The following is a 25,437-nucleotide window of genomic DNA, read 5'->3' on the forward strand; positions in this document are numbered from 1 at the left end:
CTCTATACTTATTGACACAGTTTCACAAAAGTTAAATTAATGAGGCATTTGTTATCTGTACTTCTCACCCCTCAGTCCATACCTTTATATCTCCCAGTAGTCACTCCAGTTTTACATTGCTTTGATGTCACAGCTTATAAAAGTATTGTGATGGTGGATGTTAGGGACAAATATGATCAGTCGCCATGGAATTCAATAATTTAAAACCATCTGAATAGGCAAGATTCCTATGTGTGCAAAGAAAGGAAAGTTCCTCAGTAATTTATCCAGCCAGAGAAATGAAGAAATTAGTTAATGCTAAGAGATCAGGCCAGTTGACCATTTATCAAAACAGTTTTTGAAAAGCTGAACCTGGTGGGATGCAAGTCCTCCCAAAACGGCTGTGCGGGGCAATGGACAACGATCTTGTACCTTTCTTCGTTACAAGAGTATGATGTAGGGCTTCCTAATTTCCCACTTGCTCCTCACTCTTGTGGTTGAGCCATTCAGGATCAGAGTTTATACATTTGAGGGCCTTGGGGGGGAATCACCTTCAAAGTGGAGAACCACAAGTTAAGTCTATTTGCTGACCAAGTTCTCCTGACCCTAGTGGATTAGGAGAAGTAACTCCTGATAGCTGGTCATTTGTTACACCAATTTAAAGCAGTATTTCGATTTAAGGACAACAAACAAAATAATTCATCACCTAATTGTTTTTTATCATTAAGGGAGGAACACAGAATCTACAATGGGACTCCCTGTTTGAATGGGGCACTGGGTCAATACCAAAGTCTGATCATCACTGGCCAGCTGGAGTCCTGGAGAAGAGCCAACAGGCAATTAGGGCAGCCCTCAGACGATGGGACCTCCTTTATGTATCCTCTTTGGGTTGAATCAGTGTGGTCAAAATGATCGCCCTCCCTAGAGTCCTCTCTCTCGCCCAGTCCTTGTCGATAAGTATCCCCGCTTGAGACATAAAAGTGCTAAAGAACAGGATAATGGATTTTTTATGCAGTGAGAATGTCCTACAGTCTCTAGAAAGATTCTGATAGCACCCAGCGAGAGGGAGGCTTAATCGTCTGGGGTAATAGAGCGGTGCACCTTCCCTTCTGCTCAGAATGGAGTGAGAGATGGTATGAAAAAGTGTTTTAGTCTATAAAGCTGTGGCAAGCTGCACACAGTGGGATTTTGCCTGGCTGGACAACTTCTTCTCACCAAAAATGCCAATTTACTTATCCCTGCATTAACCCCAGTGATGGAGAGACTGTCCTTTAATAACTGGGGGAATAGGAGCAAGCTGGTCCCTTAGGGACCTCTTTATCCAAGCCCTATAAAATCTTTTGAACAACACAAGTTCGACTTCAACATTACTGAAAACAAACCGCCTCCAGTACTGCAAATGAAGACAGCAGGTCTTTTATCTACTGAATGCAACAACTACCAGTAAGGACCTGACCCCAATTGAAAAACCGTTCACTAGCTACACTGGCTCCTGGGGAATGTTTTCCAGGATCAATACAACTTTCCAAACTAGTAAAGAGGCAGTTAAAACAACCCTATAAACTGAGATGGTCTTTCTGTCCTGGCACAATAGACTACAGATGGCCAATGGGTGGCTATGGAGAGACATCCCTAAGATTAATTGAAACATTCCCACTGAGAATCAGCATAAAAGATGGCATATCTAATTTCATGACCCTAGTGTATTTATGTAGGATCTTTGCAAACTGTTGGCAAAGTAGCAAGGAGAGAATGACCTTTGTACACATGGAGGTCCCACACAGATATTTGGTAGGAAGTACTAGGTCACATCGAGAGAAATCTGTGTTCTATATCCCAAAATAACTGGGGGTATTCCTGCTGAAAGCAAATCAGAGGGGTTGACAGACATGACCTCAAGTGATCATTCACTCATGTTGCACATGCTGAAGAATGATATTACTTATAGCGTTGTTCTGGAAAAAAAAGGAGCATTCCCCTATCCTCCAAAATTGCTCTTTGGTTCCATAAAATCTGGCACATAACGGCAATGGAACAACTGATTCACAACTGAACACAAATTTACAGCTGGGGGAAACCTTTGCTGGATTACCCAAGAAGGTGCAGCACTTTTGCTTCAGACCCCCTCACTTGAACGCCCCTTTAATTATTCAACTCTGACCACATAGTCCTATGGATTTGTCAGCCACCACATACAAACGTAACTCCAAATTCAGTTACTAACATAGATAACAGGGTTGGTGAACACACACAGTACAGTAGCAAGGCACCTGTTCCTAAGTAAATGTTTAACTGTGCATCCATGACAATTCTAAAAAATTCATACCATGCAATCCTAATTCCCTGTTAGTTTTTTCTTTAAGGGTGGAAAGGAGAAGAGCAGAAGACAGAGACTATAGGATGACAACGCAAGAACTGTTAACGAACCAAGGGTATGCATATTGGCATTGATGAAAACAATGCTTTCCGCTTGTAGTTCAGTAAAATGAGCTGAGGTAATAAGCAAGCCCCCACGTGTTCATCCCCAAGCATAAACCTATAGATGTCTGTTGCTCATATGAGTACTACATAATATTATGAGATATAATCAGGAGGGGACAGTCTTGTTGGATAGGAGTCCATATCGTCCTCTGGAGAGCCTGCTCCACCTCCTGCATACATCGACCTCCCTATGTGAGCTTTCTTCCTGGAGAGTTCATTTTCCTCACTGAAATCAACCTGTGTTTCTCCTATGGCTCTGGTTTTGCTGCGTGAGCCTCCAAAGCCCAATGACCCATTTGCCCCATCATATATTTATAAAACCTCCCTTCAATTAGTATATTAGCCGTCTTCTCAGGGATCTTTTAACTCAAGATTGCAAATTAAATGTGTTTGCAAAATCATGTGAAAAACAATCCAGAAGAAGAATAAAGGAGAAGAAGTGCATAATAAAAAATAGTGAAAATTAACTGATTAATGGGAAACCGGTTTCATTAAAAAAAAAAGCCAGTACAATCATCATACAATTCCATGCACAAACTTTTACAGAACTGTATATTAATTTTCTGCATAGACATCTTTGATTCAGAAAAAAGGGTGACTAAACAGAAAAAAATGGGAAAAATAATAATTCAGACACAGTAACAAATTCCTCAAACTATACAATATGTACACAACTCCTCACATTGAGAAGGCTGCTGTTATACTAACTGAAGAGAGGTTTTATAAATATGTGTTGGGTATCTAGAGATTTAAGGGAACAACAGGGCATTGGTAAAACTGTCTGATTCAGGGGTTATAATCGTGCATTAACACACGATCAATGGACTTAATTAATTATGATTATGTTATGATTGAGTTAATCGGCCACTGGGCCTTTTACAATTTTGGAAATCTCAGAGTATTTGAGCTTGTGAACATACAACACATTATACTGTGATTAATCAATGAATCAGTAAATAGTAATGTCATTTGTTAAAACTGTTATTTAATTTACTTTCCATCTCTTTTGATTAAAGAAGTGAAGGCTATTTTTTGGTTATAAGTTTTGCAGAAAACGAAAGTGTATACCTATTTTTCCGGTTTTCGCTGCTGTAACCATGTTTTAAAGGGTAATGGTGCACTTTGTTTCTGTATATGCACTCAAAAACCAAATGTTACCGGAGCGTTATAGTAAAGTTCACATTTTACACAAACAAAACCATAGAAATTCAGCACTAGTTAGTTATCTCAAGTAACTATAACTCGTGCCTGGAGGGTTCTTCCTACCCATACAAATGCAATTATGAAGAGGTGTTTTAAGTTTTTATCTTTTCAGGTCTGTAAACATTTCTTCTCCCTGGTAATTTGTCCGGCCTTTCCGGACACCTGTGCAGGACATCTCCACCTGCATTTCAGAGTCGTGTACAACTATAGTGCACGCAGGTTCTACATGTGGAATGTAATTCTAAAAGCTGGGAAAGGGCGATAAGGATAAGGTACTTACCTGTAAACCCTAGTTCTCTTCCAGGGGTATCCTCATCAAAGTCATAAACATTGAATATTCCCGCCCTTGTGCAGGGACCCCGGAGCATATATAAAATACACACATATTATACATGTGTAAAACAGCAATGCAGGCTATAATGTTAAAACAGGCTAAAATGCTTTATTTCTATGAAGTTTTTTTTTTTTTTTTAATATTATAAAATTACAATAGAGAATAAATATCTACCCAATCCCCCAAAACTGGGCTTAGGGAAGTAAGCAGCAGTAAACTCTAGAGAAAAAGAGAAAAAACTACATTGAAAAACAATGGAACATTCTTAGCCAATAGGCTGCATGCAGGTTAACACAGGAGAACCATAAAAACTTTGGCACCGTGCCTTTAAGACCCTGAGCACCTCCAGTATCCCACCATGCCTCAGGGGTGAAGGAAAGGTGACAGTTGGTTCACAGTTAGGTCAGTACTTTTTTTACGGTGACAATCTGTGTAACTGATTCGAAAGACAGTCTGTCCTGCACTTCTAGGAGACGTGAGTCCGGGGAGGAGGGTGGGTTGTTTATGACTTTGATGAGGATACCCCTGGAAGAGAACTAGGATTTACAGGTAAGTAACTTATCCTTCTCTTCCAGGGGATCCTCATCAATAGTCATAAACATTGAATAGATTAGCAAGCCCATCCCTAAACTCTGCGGACTGTCTAATAGAAGTGCAGGAATAGATACGTATTATGCAAATAAATTTCTCAGAGAGGCCTGCCCCACTTGGGCATCCGCTCTTTTATCTGAGTCCAAACAGTATTGTCTAGTAAACGTATGTACAGACTTCCATGTAGCAGCCTTACAAATCTCAGATATTGAAACATTGTTAAGGAGGGCAGCAGTAGCTGCTTTTCCCCTTGTGGAATGCGCTTTAGGCGTAGCTAGTAATTGTTTATTAGCCAGCTGGTAAGTATTAACAATACAAGAAACAATCCATCTTGATATAGTTCGTTTAGATGCTGCCTCTCCTGTCCTCAAATGACCATAATTTACAAACAAGCGGTTGGAATGTCTAATTGATTTTGTTTTATCCAAATAAAATTTCAGCACTCTTTTCAAGTCTAAGGAATGCAATGCTTTCTCTGCCGGAGTCTCCGGATTGGGAAAGAAAGTCGGTAAAGATATAGTCTGATTGATATGGAATTCTGACACCACTTTCGGAAGGAAAGATGGGTGAGTTCGCAGAACCACTCTATTGTCGTGAAAAACCGTGTACGGTTCTTTGGAAGACAAAGCCTGAATTTCGCTGACCCTCCTCGCCGAAGTAATGACCACCAAAAAAGCCGTCTTCCACGTAAGGTGTTGTAAAGAGGCCTTGTGTATAGGTTCAAAAGGAGGGCCCATAAGCTTTGACAATACTATGTTCAGTTCCCATGGAGGAGATGGTCTCCGAATGGGCGGAAAGACTTTTTTCAACCCTTCTAAGAAATCCTTGACTACAGGTTTCGTAAAGAAGGATTCCTGAGAAGGTGACTTACGATAGGCTGTAATGGCAGACAAATGTACCTTAATAGATGATACCTGCAGACCGGACTTTGCCAGATGAAGTAAATAGGACAGTATGACATCCTCCTGAGCCCGTATGGGATTCTGGCCTTGTTGACAGCACCATATGTAGAATCTCTTCCACTTAAAAGCGTAAGAACGCCGCGTGGAAGGTCGTTTGGACTCTTTCAAGATGTTCATACACTCCTGTGAGAGCCCTAGGTGCCCATACTGCAGGAATTCAGGAGCCATGCTTTTAAGCTCAGAGAGGGTAGGTTGGGATGTAGAATCCTGCCCTCCATTCTGCTCAGAAGATCCGGTCTGCACGGCAGCCTCCTGTGAGGTTTTTCCGATAGGTTGAGGAGATCTGTGTACCAGAATTGACGGGGCCATTGTGGCGCTATGAGAATCATTCTGGTTCTGGATCTGTAAAGTTTGTTGATCACTGCCGGTATGAGGGGAATCGGTGGAAAGGCGTAGAGAAATATCCCTGACCAGTCGATCAACAGGGCATTCCCTCGAGATCCCGGACGGTAGAACCTGGATGCGAAGTCTGGGCATTTCTTGTTTACTTCGTCTGCGAAGAGATCCAATTGAGGTTGACTCCATTGAGCGAAGATGTATTCGACGACTTCGCCGTGTAGGACCCAATCGTGTGCGTCCTCTAGGTGTCTGCTCAGGAAATCTGCTTCCACGTTTTGTTGCCCTGGCAGGTGAACCGCTGTAAGTGACATTCCTCTGGCCAGGAGCCAATGCCATATCGTTTGGGACTCTCGAGATAAGGGTAGTGATCTCGTTCCCCCCCTGTTTGTTCAAATAATACATCGTGGTTGTATTGTCCATTTGTATTAGGAGAGTTTTCCCCTGAATTAATGGTGTGAAAGACTTGAGAGCCAGATGGACCGCTCTGAGTTCCAGCAGATTGATGTGGTACTGCTTTTCCTTGTCTGACCACAGGCCCTGAGCTTGAAGGGGACCCAGATGAGCCCCCCATCCCTGAAGAGACGCATCCGTTACCAGAGTGTCGGATGGAACTACCTGGTGAAACGGAGCACCTGCTGACAGGTGAGGTCTGTGCATCCACCATTTCAATGACTGAAGTGCCGCTGCCGGTAGTCGCACTCTGTCCTCCCAGCGACCTGTCCTTTGGCTCCAGTTGCTCTCCAATGCCTCTTGGAGGGGCCTCATGTGCAGTCTGGCATTTGGGACAATGAAAATGCATAATGCCATGGAGCCCAGCAGCGATGTCACCTGACGTGCCTTAGGCGCGTTGGCTTTCAACAGGTCCTGACACTTCCTGTCTATTGAGGATAGTCGTTCCTCCGAAGGATACACTCTTTGGAGTTCTGTGTTTATTATAGCTCCCAGGTAGTGAAGGTTCTGTGTTGGAATCAAGGTTGACTTTTGACAATTGACCTGAAGACCTAGAGACTCGCAAACCCTGAGCACAAAGTCCCGATGGCTTCTTGCCTGCTCCGGAGAAGAAGCCTTCAGTAACCAGTCGTCTAGGTATGGGTAGATGAATATCTTTTGTTTTCGAAGATGTGCCGCTACCACCGCCATACATTTCGAGAAGACGCGTGGGGCAGATTTCAGGCCAAATGGTAGCACTCTGAACTGATAGTGCTGTGACGCTACTTGGAAGCGCAAGAATTTCCGATGCTTGGGAGCTATTGGGATGTAAAAATATGCATCCTGCAGGTCGATGGAGCACATCCAGTCTCCCTGATGTAGCTGAGGGAAAATCTGGTGAAGCGCTAGCATCCTGAACTTCTGTTTTCTTATGTATTTGTTCAGCAGCCGTAAGTCCAGCATTGGCCTGAAAACGCCCTCTCGGCCCTTTTTCGCCACCAGAAAATAACGGGAGTAAACCCCCTTTCCTCTGTGCGCAGGTGGAACCCTTTCTATGGCATTCTTTTGTAAGAGGGCGAGAGCCTCTTTGCGCAGCAGGCTGAGATGAGATGGATTGCATTTGGCTGGTGGCAAGTGTGGTGGAGGCTGTTTGAAAAGAAGAGAGTAGCCATTTTCGACAATATTGAGCACCCATTTGTCTCTTGTGATAGAGTGCCACTCGTGAAGATAACCTGCAATACTTCCCCCCACCGGAGTGGTGTACAGTGTCGAGGGAAGCAAGATCTCATTGTTTGGCCGGCGCTTTCGGTGTGGACTGATGAGGTCTACTTGACCCTCGCTCCCTTGTGTTCCTTCGCTGAAAGAGAGGGCGTCCCTGCCGTTGTTGTGGCCTCTGGGACCAGTGAGGGGTTTGAACCCTCTGCTGGAAAGGGCGCCTGTCATAAGGCCTATACCTTCTCCTGAAATCTTTCTTCCTTTCCAGGCCTACTGCCCTCATGGTGTCCATCTCGGTCTTCATGCGGGCCATTTCCTTGTCTGCATGGGTACCGAACAGCGAGTTCCCGGTGAATGGGAGATTCAGGATGCGCTGTTGTGCTTCTTGCTTTAACCCAGTCAGTCTCAGCCAGGAAGACCTTCTTGCACAGATTCCATGTGCGTACCCATGTGCAGCTAAATCCGCCCCATCTGCCGCCGCGCTGATGACCTGGTTGGATACCAGGCATCCCTCCTGCAGGATCTCTTGAAAATCTTGTCTGTCTTCTCTGGGCAATTTCTCTGTGAATCTATTGAGGGAGTCCCACAGAGAACGGTCATACCTGCCCAGGAGTGCAGAAGCACTGGAGACTTTCATTGCCGAAGCCGCCGTACCGCACATCTTTCTCCCCAGAGAGTCTAGATACCTGCTCTCTTTATCCGGGGGGGACCGTGGAGGATGATGCCACCGAGTGGGTTTTTCGGGCTGCGGCCAATATTACAGAGTCCGGTGGAGGATCCTTTCTTAGGAACAAAGGGTCCTGTTCGGGAGCCTTATATTTTTTCAGAATCCTAGCCGGGGCAGATTTGAGCGTAGCTGGGGCCAGGAAAGTGTCCATGGTTGGCTGCAACAAACCAGGCACTAGAGGCAGTAGCTTTTTTGACGCTGATCTATGCTGCAGAGTCTCAAAGATGACTGATGAGGAGGTAGATGGCTCTGGAACCTCTATGTTTAATTTCTGCGCTCCCCTTAACAGCACCTCATTAAACGTGGTAATGTCATCCACCGGTGGGACCCTAGCAGGTGGAGAATCTGTTAGGGTGGGGGAGTAACGCCCGACAGATGATCCTGACGACGACCAAGAGGGTGATCTTCTTCGTGAACGAGACCTGGATCGCCGTTGAGAACGAGACCTGTTGAGAGACGTTGTAGCAGAGCGCCCAGGCCTCGCGGTCGGTTGACGAGGAACAGAACAAGCCCGTCCTGCCCTTGCTGTCGGTGATAGCGTTCTTGGAAGGGAGGCAGTAGGCGAGTACATTCGCGAATACTGCGAATCCGGGGAGGCCGCTGGTCTGTTAAGGCTCTCTAGCCATCTTGGAGATAGGTTGATGGGCGAAACATGCCCAGATGATGCCGTTCTTGAAAGAGATGAGTCGCTCGGTATGGAGACCACGGGAGATGGTGCGGCCTTGTCTGCTGGCGGAGGGCGATGTTCTACTCCCTGCGGGACAGGTAAAATCTGTGTCGACGGCTGTGTCGACGTCGAAGGGCGCCCCATCGGTTGCTCTTGCCTCGACGTTGAGTGTCTCGACGTAGAGTGTCTCGATGTCGAACGGCGATCTTTGGACCTCGACCTACTCGCCGTCGTGTGCCTGGACGTGGAGCGGTGGGAGGTCGACAGCGGATGTCTCTCATGCCGTTGTGGCGATTTCGACGTCGCGTCTCTTCACGTCGGGGGGCGAACGGCCTTTGGCGGCGACCGGGCACGCCAGCGATGGCTCGACGTCGATCGTCGGGCTGCCGTCGACGGAGATCTGCCCCTGCGATGGTGTTCCCTCGACGTCGTCTCCTTCGACGTCGGGTGGGTCGCTGTTGACGGCGATCTATGCCGGTGAGACGGTGGCAGCGACGATGTCGACGGGGAACAAACAGGTACTTTCCTACCTGCTGACGTCGACCTAGCCATTCTCTCCTGAGAATGGCCTGCTGGTTGCCTGGGAAGTGAAGAGGACGATGTTTTCTGCCTCTCATGAAGCCCATGTAGCCTGATCTTCTCTCTGTCCTTCAGAGTCCTCTGACATATTCTTGCAGTGCTTGCAAGTGTCAGGGCAGTGACTCTGAGGCAGGCACACAATACAAAGAGAGTGTGGGTCTGACTGGGCCTTCTTCCCACAAGAAGGGCATTTGACAAAAAGTGAAGGCATTTTTCTGTCAGGAAAAAACTGCCAAACACAGACAAAGATGTTATCTGTTGAATGAAACAGGAAAAAACGCTTTTTAAAGGATTTTTCTGAGAAAAAACTCAGAAAAACTGAGAGCTCAATGCTCCAGGATCCTCTCAGAAGAAGCCGGAAAAAAGAACTGACCTAACTGTGAACCAACTGTCACCTTTCCTTCACCCCTGAGGCATGGTGGGATACTGGAGGTGCTCAGGGTCTTAAAGGCACGGTGCCAAAGTTTTTATGGTTCTCCTGTGTTAACCTGCATGCAGCCTATTAGCTAAGAATGCTCCATTGTTTTTCAATGTAGTTTTTTCTCTTTTTCTCTAGAGTTTACTGCTGCTTACTTCCCTAAGCCCAGTTTTGGGGGCTTGGGTAGATATTTATTCTCTATTGTAATTTTATAATATAAAAAAAAAAAAAAAATTCATAGAAATAAAGCATTTTTGCCTGTTTTAACATTATAGCCTGCATTGCTGTTTTACACATGTATAATATGTGTGTATTTTATATATGCTCCGGGGTCCCCGCACAAGGGCGGGAATATTCAATGCTTATGACTTTGATGAGGATACCCCTGGAAGAGAAGGAAAATGTCACTTACCCAGTGTACATCTGTTCGTGGCATTAGTCGCTGCAGATTCACATGCTGTGCACAGTCCGCCGTCTGGTGTTGGGTCGGAGTGATACAAGTTGTTTTTCTTCGAAGAAGTCTTTTCGAGTCACGAGACCGAGGGACTCCTCCCACTTCGGCTCCACAGAGAGAATATAATGGACGCAAAGAGTTCTCTCCTCCTTTAGAATAGCAGGGGGTGTCCAGAAAGGGTGGCTGGGGGTGTCCAAAGGCGAAGAAGAGTTCAGCATTCAGAGGGGACCCGCAGATTCTCTTCGGCCTGGCAGGTGGGGAAGAGGGGCGAGCAGAGCAGTAAGGTGTAGATGGCAGAAGACCTCCTGTCCTTTTACTACGGCATGCTCCAGGCAGGCAGGGGAAGGGGCTCTGGGTGTTGCCGTCAGACTCCACCACAGCTGCAGGCTGGACAACTATCTCTGTAGACTGCCTCAGCCTTAGGCCTCTGCCCCCACTGCCAGCGCTGCACATGGACCACTTAGTTATGCAGCGTTTCCTTTCACAGGAAGGAAATGAGGCCCAAGTGAAATGTTGATGGTTTCCACTAGGTAAGAGAAGTGTAGGTTGCCAGAAATGCAGCTTTTCCTTTCAACACAGGATGTTTTTTTATTTAACTGTAAGGGAGCTTTTCTATCTACAAGAGGTTCAGAAACGGAACTCCCTCGCTGCATTTGGCATGAGGATGCGCTCGTGCTCTTGATGAATGAGAGTTTGGTGTGAGCTATGGAATCGATTTATTCAATTCCGAAACTGCTGGCTCCATGAAATTGGGTTTAACTTTTTGCAAATACACTGCACCAATGCTTTTAAGCTTCTCTTCACATGTGTGTAGATGAAACTTGACTTTTTTTTTATTTATTTTTTTAATTGTATTTCCGAAAAACATTTGTTGCCCAAGAATATGAAAGTGACAGAAACTTCATGAACATCGCCCTGTCACAATATCATGTAAGTGTATTCTCCGCAGGACCTGGCCAACAACTTTATTTGAAATTTTCTGTGGAATCGCTGGATTTTATTTTTGGAAGAAAAAACATTTTTGGTACTGCCGGGTTCCCCTTACGACTCCACCACAAAGCATAGGGGGTCTCCTCCTGTTTCCCCCCCCCTTTTTTCTTGGGACTTGGCTGAGTCCCACGATGGCTGCCAACACTTCCGGGATGAAAGGTTGGCAGCCAATAAGATCAGTTGGAATCCGTGGACCCTCCATGTCCCTAGATATCTATATTTCTTTTTCCCTTTAAGAACTCCAAAACTGCTGGACGGGTGTGCACCAAATTACAAAAAAAACACTCTTTCTGGACCAAGACCTAAAAGATCTAGCTTTCTGCCACATTTGGTGCAATTCTGTTCAGTCATGTCTAAAATCCCTATGGGAAATTGCATGGGGAACACGTTTTGCCCCTCCTGCCCCCCCTTTTTTTTCCCCCCTCAGCCCCTGCTAGATGAACCACCCCAAAGCTTTCCACAAAGCAGCTGAAAATAGCTGCAAAGTACTTTTGAAAAATTTGGGAAGATTCAAACGGCGCAAAAGTTATTGGCAATACAAAAATGTGTCTATGGAAACTAGGTCTTAACCATAACTACCTAATGGCAACTTCCTATGGTTCTGGGTGGGTAAAATGTGAACCAAACCATAACGTCCCTGTGATCTTTGTTTTTTCAGTGAATATATGTTGATATATATATATATATATATATATATATATAAAAATATATTTACATATACACACACACACACACACACACACACACACACACTGTATATAGCACAGTGGAATAATGCACAACACATGAATTTACCTTTGGTAATACTATATCTGGTGGATACTCTACCAATCAGAGGACTGCTCATCTTTAGAATATTCTGCAGGCTCGATCTGGAGGATTTCACAATAGTGGTTCCATGTTGACTTTGTTCTACTCCAGAAGTGATAGAGTGGTGCTGCATTTAAGTACCACCCTTGCATGCCATGGTCAGTTTCTTGCTTGACTCTCAGCACATCCTTGGACGTGGAGTACAACACAACTGGGGGCACCAGTGTGCAGATCTTTATTTGGAACCCTTTAAAATGGTAAAAAGAGGACACACTGCAGAACAGTGACATGGAAGGGCGCTGAGGAATCTGCAGTTAGATAGAGAATCCATCAGAAAGAGTGTTGTAGAAGGTTAGTAACTTGTTCTTCAGATATATGCTTCTAACCACAGACTCCTCACCTTTAGAATAGATACCAAAGCAGTACCTCCCCCACAGGAGGAGCGTCTGTGCAGTGGAGCCAGACTAAAAAAGGTCCTGCTGGACCAAACGGGCAAACGCCCTTGCTGTCAACCTGGCTATCAAGGACATACTGCTTCATAAATGCATGAAGTGACACTGATACTGCAGACTGAGGGTTGTCAAGGAGAGGCCCAACACCGTGGTAGCAGCCTTGGTGGAATGAGCTGTAAATCTTTCCAGAAGTTGCTTCTTGCAAATGTGTAAGAAGTCTTAATACAGAGGAGAACCTACTCTAAAGTCTTTTTTCTGCACTGCCCTACCTTTCTTTGCTCCAGAGAACCCCACAAGGAGTTGATCGTCCACCTGAATGTCTTTGTTTTGATTGATGTAAAAGCTTAAGGTGCTTTCGAGGTCCAGCCTCTAGAGTCTTTACTCCTCTCAAGAGATGAGGAAGAGCAAAGAACATTGAGAGTGGTGACTTTTCTTAAGTGATAAGGAGTCACATATTTTAGCAAAAAGACCAGTTACACTTGTTCTTAGCACCAGTTTGTCAGTGGAAAAGTGCTGTAGGGCAGCTGCTTTGATAGAGTCTAGAGCTCACTCACTCAATGAGCTGAAGTCAAATCAATGAGTAAGACAGTTTTGAGAGTCAGCAGACACATCAAGCAGCTGTGCACTGGCTTGAAGGGGGTGCACATTAGGAATCTCAGAACCAAACTATGATACCACTGTAGCATCATGAACGATTTGGCAAGAAAAGTGTCAAATCTTCAATGTACCAAACAACAAACGTGACAAACAAGGACGGTTGGGCCATCAAGTGTAAAAAAAAACAAGAAACAACCTTTAATAGTGCCAACTGCAAGATCTTGCGAACCAAAGACAAGAGACAACAATAAAATATCCAAAAGGTTGTCTTGTAAAGGGTTTAGTTTAAAGACAGCGGGATGCCTGGCCGCACAAATGACAGCCACAACCTCAGCTGGTAGATCGAGTGCAGTCAACTGGTGCATGGAGGTGTAAATTATGCAGGTTTGTGTGCAAAACCCTGCCCTTCTGCTGCGACAGAAAATCCTCCCATGCCCAGACGTTCCATGTACCACACTCTCCTGGCCCAATCCAGGGCCACTAAGATGACTTGGGTTTGGTCATTCCTAATTTCCTTCAGAACCCTGGACAGGAGAGGAAGAAGTGGAACAGAGTATAGGAGTCCTGTGCTTCATTTAACATGAATGCACCTCCTGAGTGTTCTTGGGAACTCTATGCGCATAAGTACTGTAATTGTAACTTCGCTGTAATGGGAAAAAGATCCAGCCAGGGATCTCCCCACTTTCATAAGATGCCCTGCATCAACTTGGGGGTGCAGTTGCAGCCCGTGATGCACCTCCATCAGGCAACACTGGCTGAGCTCATCTACCCTGGCATTCAGAGATCCCACCAGATGGTTCATGATCAGGGACATGCTCAGACGCACCAGCCAACTCTAGAGGTGCAGCACATCTGGTCACAGGACCTAGGACCCCATTCCACCCTGCTTGCTGGCTTAACACATGGCAGTTGGTGGAGTCTGTGAGAACCTGCACCAGCCTCCCTTCATTGGAGGCCTCCTGCGCCAGGTGAATGGCCCACAGCTCTAACGACTGGACGTGGTCTATGACGGACTATGGCGATCTCGCTTTCAATAACCATATGTCCAAGTAGGTGGAAACTGGTATCCCCAACCTCATTAAATGGGCAGTGACCGTTGCCACAACTTTTGTGAGCACCCAACGAGAGCTGGTAAGGGAGAAGGGGTACAAGACAAACTGAAAATGCTCCAGGCCAATGCTTAACCTGATGTAGTGTCTGTGGACTGCAGGATGGACACATGAAAGTACTTGTCATGCAGGTCCAAGGTTACCATCCAGTCGACCTGAACCCAGGGCAGAGAGAACGTGACCATTGTGAGCATTTTGAATTTGTCCTTCCCCAGGAAGGCATTAAGAGGGCAAACATCTAAACTAGGATGAAAGTCTCAATACTTATTTGGCACAAGGTAATAAGACAGCAGGAAATAACAATTAGTTTATATTTCCCAGGCCAGCACCCTCCTGATGACACATTTGGACAATACAACTCGCACACCTAGTGGTAGGATGGATATGTGCTCTTCAGCAAACGGAACGGAAGCTAAAATGTCAAATTCTGACTCCTACAGGATGGGTGTGCGCAGCTAATAGCAAACTAAAGTGGTTTGGAGGCCGATGCAGGGAGAGGGACTGGGAAGGTCAGTGCCCCACGTGGCCTGCACACTGTCAAGGAGTACGTCATAGAAGTGCTCAGATGCAGTGGGGAGATGGGGCTGGGCAATCCTATAGAGGAGCTACAGAAAGATTGAAACTGATGAGGAAACTGGCTGGCAGGGGTCAAGAGGCCCAAAAATCAAGTCGTGGCCCAACTTTGCTTGAAGTGCTCCATGGGGTATCAACTTTAACATAAAAAATGTGGGATCCATCAAAAAGCTTACTAATGAGGGCTGTCTGTCCGTCACCAGTAAAAATATAGTCCTTATCCACACAGGGTGACAGAACACCACACTAGATCCGGCTGCTCGCTCACAGCTATCAACAGTGTCCAGGCCAGCCTTAATTATGTATCTGGGTGCATCCTGACCATCTTTAACGGTTTGAGCCAAGAAGGCTTTGAACACTTCTGGGATCATTGGCAACATTTTGCATGTCATGTTGCAGAAAGGTTGTATGATGGATTCACGCATGTCTGAACGACGCATGCCATAAAAACGCGGTCAGAACAACAACCGTATCTTTACTGCGCATGTCTTTACAACAAATTTCATTGTAAAAGCATGTTTGGTAAAGGAACATGTGTGGTAAATTGTGCCCTGCCAGGCCCCTTATACTCAATACCATACTCTACAATCCACTCTGCCCCAGTCCTTAAAACTACCCCTTCCTCCCCCCCACCCTGAGCCCTACATCCCCCCGCCCGAGTCCTAAAAGTAACTCCACTCTTATCTACCCTGACCCCTCCACCCCCACTCTGCACCCTAAAACCTACCCTGTCCTAAAAACTACCCCATACCCCCACCAAGAACCCTAAAATTTACCCAGCCCTACCCTAAACATTGCTCCAACCCACCGTCCCCGCCCTGAACCCCAAAACCTACCCAGCCCTCTCCTAAAAACTTCCTCCATCCTCGCCGTGAACCCTAAAACCTAACCCACCCTGTCCTAAAAAACTACCAACCCTCCCACCCTGAACCCTAAACCTACCTGTCCTACAAACTACAGTGATCCTCCCCCACCCTGAAGCCTAAAACCTAACCCACCCTGTCCTAAAAACTACCCTGACCCCTTGCCCTGAACCCTAAATCTTACCCCGTCTGGTTCTAAAAACGACCCCACCCTGAACCCTAAAACCTAACCTACCTTGTCCTAAAAACTACCCTAACCCCCGTGCCCAGAAACCCAAAAACTACCCCCAACCCCTGACCCTAAAACCTAATCCAACCCAACCTGTCCTAAAAACTACCCCGCACTCAACCCTAAAACCTACTGCACACTGTCCAAAAAACTGCCCTGACAACAACCCTCTGCCCAGAACCCTAACACCTACCCCAGCCTGTCCTAAAGCTTCCCCAACCCTCGCCCTGTCCTAAAAACTACCCTAACCACGCCCACCCCCAGCATGAACCCTAAAACCTACCCTGCCCTAAAATCTACCCCGGGTCCCCCCCGCCCTGAACCCTAAAAACTACCCCAACCACACCCTGAAACCTAAAACCTACCTGCCCTGTTGAAAAAACTACCCAAACCACCCAAACCCTAAAACATACCGTGCCCTAAAAACTACCCCAACCCCCAAACCCTTAAACCTACCCGCTTTGTCCTAAAAGCTACCCTGACCCCCACACTGAAACCTATCCCGCCTTGTTCTAAAAACTACCCAACCCCCCACCCTGAACCCTAAACCCTACCCTAAAAACTACCCCAACATTCCCAACCTGAACCCTAAAACATAACCTGCCCTAAAAACTACCCCACTGCGAACCATAAAACCTACCCCGCCCTGTCCTAAAAACGACCCAAAGCTAAACCCTAAAACCTACCCCACCCTGTCCTAAAAACTAGCCCTAATACCTGCCCTCAACCCTAAAACCTACCCCTCCCTGCCCTAAAAACTGCTGCAATCCCCCGCCCCAACCCTACAACCTACCCCGCCCTGTCCTATAACCTCCCTACTCATCCCTGCCCCACTCACCCAGCCGCCGACTTCCTCTCTCAGCTAATACCGCTGTGGTCCTGAACCACACATATGCATGGTACCTTAATCACACATTTGCATGGTTCAGACATGGTTTAGGCAAGCTTGGTAATGCATGCGTGGTTATGGCCTGCGGCCGTTTCCCCGCAGTGTGTGTGTGTGTATAATTCCCAAAAGGGCAACTTTCACTGACTGACCTCAATGCTAGGCTGGCAGCAAAGATCAAGTGTTTCCTGAATGCCTCAATCCCTTTCAACGCCTTGTCAAGGGGAGTCATGGGAAATGAATACGGATTTACTTTTCTGGCCAGGGGAAGCTTGGACCCCCAGACTCAGAAGTGGGATCCTGTGTAAGAAAACATGGTTTGCCAGGGGCTGATTTCTGGCATCTGGCCATCAGCCTGTTCACTGGTGAGCAAGATTTAGACCAGTGCAAATAAAGGTGTCTGTCGGAGCTTTGTTCAATGGTAGCAAAAAGTCAGAAAAAGTCGGTCAGGGCTGAAGGCCTTCAGTGACCACATTTGTTTTAACCTTAAGGGAAGGAACTTTGAGATCCAAGCCCACAGCAGCAAGCCTAGCAACTGAAGAAAAGGAAGCACTCACTTCTACTGGCGCCCCAACATGAGAATTTAACCCTGCATTTGGGGAGTTATGTCCACCGACCTCTTGGAAATCCATATATTGTCATAATCACAATGTGGGTGGTAAATCATGTAATTAAAATACAGAATAAAAAAGAATGCTGAAATATCCATACCTTTAGTAACTTTACTGCACAGATTAAATTACTATCCACTGGATTTGAAAAAAGTGCAGTCAGTAAATCCCACAAAGCACCCTGAAGGACTTCGGCTCGTGCAATCTGCCCTTTTGCTCCCTTAATCTGAAAATTAACAAGTGCGATTTAATTTACAATGAAATATTTTCCGCGGACATTTCCATAGACATTTGAATTCAAGATCTAAAGTATGATATTAATTTTAAACATTCCGTATTTACCATGCACCTTAACTAACAAAGTAAAAGCCTACAGAACCATAAATAATATTGTTTGGCTTATTCTGCACATTATCTTACCTCTTGGTCAACCTACACTGTCCATTCTGCAGTTTACTGCAAAAGTAAAGATTTGAGTTTTGGCCGTAAATAATTTTCTTACTTTGTTCGATAGTCATCAATTTACCACACCCCGCTTTTCCCCTTCCCCTTTCAAACTTTCCTATGAAGCTTCATGAGCACAAAAGTCCCTTTTTAGCAGCAAAACACAACCTTTAAGACCACAAACAAGTGAATGAATAAACTGAAATTAAATGAACAGTATGTCAAAGCCAGTGAGGTTTTTCAGCAATATTTTCAAAAGGAAGTCCCCAAACTTGCCTCGAGTCCCAACAGAATATCTGGCTTTTATTTTACTGACACAGTACGGGCAGTTTGGTATTTGACCTCAGGCAGAGTAAAGTCACATACAACTTTAGCAGCTCTCTTAAATTGGGATGAAAAGATTTAACATGTTATAAATCAAATAAAATATCACTCCATTCGGTTGTACAACCATAAAAGCCTGTAAAACAATACAGCAAAACAGTTCAGTGCGCATATTAGACATCTACATTTAAAAGGTCAGATTAAAGCATGATAATTACAGTTGCGTAAAAACCATAAAACATCTGAGTTAAAAATATGGGAGCCTCAACAGCTACTTAAAAGGATAGCACGTGTGATGACATGAAGGATTAACATGCTCAGTAGTCTTGTAAAAGGGTGGCAAGGCCAACAAGAGAGGGTAAATAGAGCAGGCGGGAGCCCAACTAAAGGGTAATGTCCCGTAGGAGCTATTCCACTGCTTTTGCCATGATAGACCAGCTCCAATGAAGGTATTTACAGCGGACTCCCTTGGTCAGTGTTTAACAGCCTACGCATCGGAAGATATTGTCTGCAGATCGGGATGATCCAGCTTTTCCTGGGCCAGTTGTAGCCAGGAAAGAAAAAGATAAAGTGCCCGGTATGGCTTCAGGCATACCGGGCGCACAGTATTTTTTATCGGCATTGGATTTCTCAATTTTAACTGAAGGATAAGAGATACCTTGTCGGAATTTAATAAAAAAATTCTGACTCCTGAGGTAAGCAGGTAATTAAGAAAGGGCTCAAATTCAGTGTGGGGTTTAATCTCATAGAAGGCGCTAGAGAGAGAGAGCCATGGTTCACTTTTCCGATGTCTTGCTGATTTAAAATGTTCTAACACTAGTAAATAAATGTATTTCTTTTTTTTTTTAAAGATGTTTTTTATTGAGTCAAATACAAGAACATTAACTTAACTTTGCCAGGACAGAGATATGCAGTTGTGAATATATATGCATAAGGAATATTGTACTTGTAAATGCATATTTAAACATGTACATGAATTAGGCATATACAGCAATATAGTATCAAAGACTCCAAGTTTGAATAAAGAAAGAAGAAAGAAAGAGGGAGAAGAGCTTTAGGGATAGAAAAGGGAATCAAGTGATAGCCATGTGGAGAGAGAGGCAATAGGCATTAGTTACAGCGAATGTAAGATGAAATAAGTATATATAAGAAGAAAAACAGGAAATATATTGACATTTATTAAAAAGGAGGAGAAAAATCCTTTTCCTTCGCAGTGCGTGAGAGATAGTTACTTAATGGCAACCATAGTTGATGACGTTTGAAGAAAGTTCCTGTTGAATCAAGCTTGTAGCTGTCAAGTCTATGATGATAACATACAGAATTCCACCACTGTCTGAGAGTAATGTTCTCCGAAGATTTCCAGTTAGAAGTAATAATAGAGATTGCAATAGAAAGCAAAAGGTCTACCAATTTTCCAAGAGGCCTGAATGAACTCCAGATATCGTGTACGCCTCCCAAAAACAGTAATTCATATGACATTGGTAAGGAGAGCTGAGCTATTGCTGAAATGCAAGACCATATTGAGGACCAAAAAGTAGATAGGGATGGACAGGAAAAAAACATGTGAAAGTCAGTACCCTGATGAGTGTGCCAGCGCCAACAATTGTCATTTTGTGCAAGTCTGAATTTGTAAAGGCGTACAAGAGTGTAGCTTTTTAGGGGCATCATTGAGTGTAGATAAATAGGGATGTATTTGCTTAATGCCAAAAGATTTGTGATAAGTTATAAAGTCAGGAAAATTAACTCCACCTTGTACTTTAGGAAGTTTTAATTTCGAGAGAGAGATTCGGGATGGTTTACCGTTCCACAGGAACTTGGATAGAATTTTATCAATTGAACTAAAAAATAGTTTAGGTATCTTAATAGGAAGCATCATAAGGAAGAAGTTAATGATAGGGAGAAGCATCATCTTAATGGTGTCCAAGCGGCCCCACCACGTGAGATATAACGGAGACCATTTCTGTGTGAGATCTACAAGCTTTGCCGATAGGATTTCTGAATTAGTCCTTAATGTATCCTTGAGAGTAGTGCAGTACCATACCCCCAGGCATTTAATCTTAGAAGAATTCCAAGATAATCCTGCATCAAGGAATACAGAGCCAGTGCAATGAGCATTAAGTGGTAAGACCACTGTTTTGTCTATATTAAGTTTATAGCCAGATACATCAGAATATAAGTTGAGCTCATGCAGGAAGAGAAGTGTCAGGGTGAGACATGAACAAAAGAATATCATCAGCATATGCATAAATTTGATGTGTGTATTATTAATTTGAAACCCCGTAAATTGTTCAGACGTTTTTAATTGGTATAGAAAAGGTTCGAGAGCCAAAATAAATAGTAAAGGAGATAATGGGCATCCCTGACGAGTACCCCCTTTTAAGAGGGAAAAAAGGAGATCGGATACCGTTTGTTATAACCGAGGAACATGGTGAGGAATAAAGAATGGATATAAAATGTCGGAAATTTAGTACCTAGTCCATGCCATTCCAATGCTTTCGACAAGAAACCCCAGTAGACCCTATCAAAGGCCTTTTCTGCATCCAATGATAAAGCTGCCAGAGGAATCTTAAGTTTAGATGCCTTGTTAATAATATTTAAAAAAGTACGGGAATTATCTGCTACATTTCTATTAGGGATAAAACCAGATTGATGAGAATCAATAAGGTCAGGTATATATGGGAGTAAACGGAGAGCTAAAACTTTGGCATAGAGTTTACAATCAGTATTAATTAAAGATATGGGTCTATAATTTTTACAGTCAGTCGCATCCCGATCTTTTTTGGGAATAAGACATATCATGGCCTCCGTAAATGAGCCAGATGCAGAACCTGACATTATAAAATGATTAAGTAATTGAAAGAGTTTGGGGAAAAGAGACTTAGCAAACTGAATAAAGAATTCTACTGTGAAGCCATCTGGGCCTGAAGCCTTACCCTTGGGGAGAGATTGTAAAGCTGTATATAGTTTGGTAAGTTGTAGGGGTTGGTCTAAAGATGAGAGGTCAATCTGCAATGGGTCCCTTGGTTTGAGATTAGAGAAATATTGGTTGAGAGATTCAAATGTTGGTATGTGTTCTGTAGTGTACAGGTCCTTATAGTAAGAAGCGAAACACAATGCTATATCTTTATCTCTAAAGTGTTTAACACCATTGTTATCTGTGATAGATTTGATAGTTGTTTTTTCTTTTCTTTGTTTCAAATATCGAGCTAGAAGAGAACCAGCTTTATAGTTACCACCATAATATCTGGCATTTATTTTCAGGAGGGTGCTGCATGCTTGTTCAGTGGTATATTGGTTAAACTCCATTTTAGCTGAGACTAGTGCTTCAAGATGTGATTTACTAGTTTTGTGAGTATAGTATTCATGTTCTAGGGACTTTATATTTTCAAGGATGGAAGTAGCTTTTTGTTGAGCAGACTGTTTTTTGGAGTTAGCGTAACTTATGATGAAACCCCTATAGGCTGTATGAATGCATCCCACACAAAATTAAATGATAGTTGATCACTATCGTTGATGTGAAAGTATTCTTCTATAAACTTACTGTAGGAAGCGATAAAAGTAGCATCTGAAAGTAGAGAGTTATTAAACCTCCATGAAGATGTTTTAGAACCATTAAGAAAAAGATCAAGGTCAGTAATCACAGGTGCGTGATCTGACATCAAAATAGCACCGATTTCAGAGTTGACCATATGTTACAATAAGCCTTTACTCAGAAAGATATAATCAAGCCTGGAATGGGAATGGTGGGTAGGAGAATAAAAAGAGTATTCCAAGAGGTCGGGATTGCATAGTCTCCAAGAATCAGAGAGAGAGTGGTGTAAAATAAAGTTTTTAAAAGCTTTGTGGGACGCAAGTGGAATGAAACGTGACGTGGAACGTCTGTCCAAAAATGGATTGAGAATTTGGTTGCAATCACCACCTATTAGTAAATTGTTTGAGGAATGTTCAGAGACAATATGTGAAAGATTCTTCCAAAAATTTGGATCTGGATGTGTGGGGCCGTATATATTAAGGATAGTAAGAGAAATATTGTCAATTGTAAATGTAACAAGTACCCAGCGACCTTCTATATCTTGATGCTGTGAAATTATGGTAGGTTTGAGAGATTTATGACAGAGTATAATTACCCCATTTTTGTTTGTGATGGAAGGGGAGTAGAAAATGTCCCCCACCCATTGTTTTTTAAGCTTAATTGCCTCAGAGTCGTTGAGGTGAGTCTCTTGCAACAAAGCAATGTGGCATTTCAAACGAGCTAGGTGAGATAAGACACGCTGACGTTTAATGGGGTGTTTAAGCCCCTTAACATTCCAAGTAACAGTTCTAAGTTGCATAACAAGAAGTATTAATAAACAACTGCTGTAACAATGAAAAAACTAGGCATATCAATTTTGCAAAAGCAAAGAAATTAGGAAGAAACAAGATAGTAAAGAAAAAGAAAAGGAGGAAGATGACCTCCAGAAGTTGTATATACATGGATGTGGCAATACAGGGACTAAAGTCAACGAAAGCTAAAAAAAAAAAACAAGATAGAAGGTGAATACCCCGAAAGGTAGAGGGAGAGCGGAAAACCTGAAAAGACAGACAAGAGTGGCTTCAGCACAAGAAAAGTGATATTAAATATTGAAACATATGAAGGCGAGTTTCATGGAAGAAAAAAAAAAAAAAAACATACAAACGAAAAATGTACCATTCAGGAGACCAAATAACGTAATAACTACAGTAAAGGACTGTGACATGAAAAACAATAAAAATCAAAGCTTAACAGTGGAACGTGTAGGAGAACAGTTTGGATGGTGAGAAAGGGATACGGTTGGGAAAGGAACATGAGGATTGCACAAAGAAAACTATCTAAAAAAAATATATATATATATATATATATATATGAAAATAAGAAGATGCAGAGATGGAAAACCATGGATATAAATATTAAACATAACCATTACTATAGAACTGTCCAGAAATAAAAAAAAGGACATAGGACATTAAAGACAAATTAAATTATATCTTCAAGTAATTGCAGATGCTCCTAGTTCCATTGCTTCTGTTTTGTGTTGGTTAATAAACGTTTGTAGTGCTGAAGGTTCCTCAAACGAATAAGATTTGTCCTTGAATGTAATTTTGAAAAGGCATGGGTGAAGAAGACCATATCGAATATTCAAGGATTTCAGTTGTGGACGTAAGTCCAAAAACTGTTTGCGACGTGCAGCTGTAGTAGGAGAGAAGTCTTGTGTGAAAAATACTTTATGACCTGACCATAGCAAAGAGCCTATCTTTTTGGCTTCCGAGAGTATTTGCATCAAGTCAGTAAATTGGAGAAAGAGAATAATAATTCCTCTAGGATGTGCACGAGGGCCAGCTGAAGTCTGTGGACCTAAATGATGTGCCCGTTGGATAGAGAGGGGAGAGGTAGGAGGCAAGCGAAGAATTGAAGGTACTGCTTTTTGAAGTAATGCAATCATGTTAGAGCCTTCAGAACCTTCTGGAATCCCAAAAAGGCGAAGATTATTTCTCCTATTTCTGTTTTCTAAGCTTTCAGTAAGCCGTTTAAGTTGAGCTATGTCCTTAGAGATCTGAGGATTGACAGTGTTACAATCTTCAAGGCTACTGACTCTCTGTTCCAGAGTACAAATTCGTTGTTCGTGTTGGGACCATTGCTCCTCAATACGTTGCAAAGAGGCATTAGTGTCCATCATAAAGGGCTTTAGTGCACGCAATTCCTCCATGGCATCATCTAGAGTAAGATGTGTAGGTGATTTTGAGGGAGAATCAAGGTCTTTTTTTGGGCGCTTGACGGAGGAGGTGTTAGATGTTTTTTTTGCAACTGCGCCAGCAGCATGAGATGAAAAGGCGCCATCCTTTAAAAAGACTGCAGCACTATCCATTGTTAAAGTTGATGGTAGAGAAGATTTAGTTATATGTGTGCGCACCACTCGAAAACGATTATTAGACTTGGAGAAAGATGATGACTGGCAACTCTGAGAATTATGTGGTCTCCCCATAAAAGCCAGCAGCAATTTGGTAATAGGAAGCCAGCAATGTGAGGTGTTTACAATGAGAAGCTGCTGCCAGACGTTTCCAACAACATAGCAAAATATAATAAAAAATATATAAATAGAAAATCCTAAATTATTCTCTCATAACAGGCATGACAGAATACCAAAAGAGCAAAGCACTTTACTGCACATAGTCAAACAATTGGTGACTAGTTTTAAGGGAACCTTCTGAAAAGGAAAAAAAATCCCCTCGGTCAAAGGAAAGCATTTACCATGTTATGAAGAGCAATTTGAAAGAGCTCCTTGACAAGAGCTGCCAGTGAATACTGAAAGTTGAAAAACTCAGCAAAATGTGTTTGAAGAGAGAGGTCAAAGGTTCAGCTGGCTGTCAGACAGTAATAAATATTCCATTGCAGAGGAAACTAGATTTGTAGAATCACATCCAGGCAAGCAGTTAAAAGTCAAATAGAAACATTTCTGTGAAAGTTTAGGTTTGTGTGGAGGCTTAGGGAGTGAAATGCAAATGAGGCAGATAAATAATTACCTCAGGCACTCACATGAAGTCTCTGAAATGACTTCAAAACTCGATGTCTCTGTAAGATAAAGGCATATTAATGCAGCTGCAGTGCTCCGGTGCTCAAAAATGCTGAAGAAATTAATAATTTTGATGTGAAAACATCTCCTTCTTTCCAGGAAGTGCTGAAGCCTCACGGAGCTCTAAAGAGCAGGGGCCATGTCCTACACTTTCCGAAACATAATTGTCTTTTGTAATGCAGTGTTTATAAGGATGGCGATGTTGCCCAGCTAACCAGAGCAACACCTCATTTAATGCAGTGACTGAATGGCTTTATTCTCAAGAAGGAAACAAATCTTATACATCTAAAATGTAATTCTAACATGCATGAAGCCTTCTTCTTTGTCATGATGTACGGTTTTGTTTGATAATTCACAAAAATGTATTGATCCTCACTCAAATCAGCAGTTATTTCAACTTGCACTTCAAAATAATACTAAACATTTTGCAATTCTTTTTAACCTCTCACTGCTTAACTGCTAATGTACCTCCTACGTACGAATAATAAATATTAAAAGCACTATAGTATTATGCAGCATCTAGGAATCAATGTGTAATGAACAGAAGCAGAATAATGAGGGCTGCAGATCCTACATTGTGGACC

General features: G+C 43.4%; 1 protein-coding gene across 2 annotated transcripts in view; it reads right to left on the reverse strand.

Moving 5' to 3' along the window:
• PAIP1 (poly(A) binding protein interacting protein 1) overlaps positions 1-25,437 on the reverse strand; it is a 456,675-nt gene that overhangs the window by 266,127 nt on the left and 165,111 nt on the right. For both annotated transcript variants that reach the window (XM_069221533.1, XM_069221535.1), the window contains exon 6: positions 17,599-17,724. In XM_069221533.1, the coding sequence (XP_069077634.1) occupies positions 17,599-17,724 (126 nt within the window). The remainder of the gene's footprint in view (positions 1-17,598; positions 17,725-25,437) is intronic.

The sequence above is a fragment of the Pleurodeles waltl genome, chromosome 1_1, assembly GCF_031143425.1.
Source record: "Pleurodeles waltl isolate 20211129_DDA chromosome 1_1, aPleWal1.hap1.20221129, whole genome shotgun sequence".
Lineage (NCBI taxonomy): Eukaryota > Metazoa > Chordata > Amphibia > Caudata > Salamandridae > Pleurodeles > Pleurodeles waltl.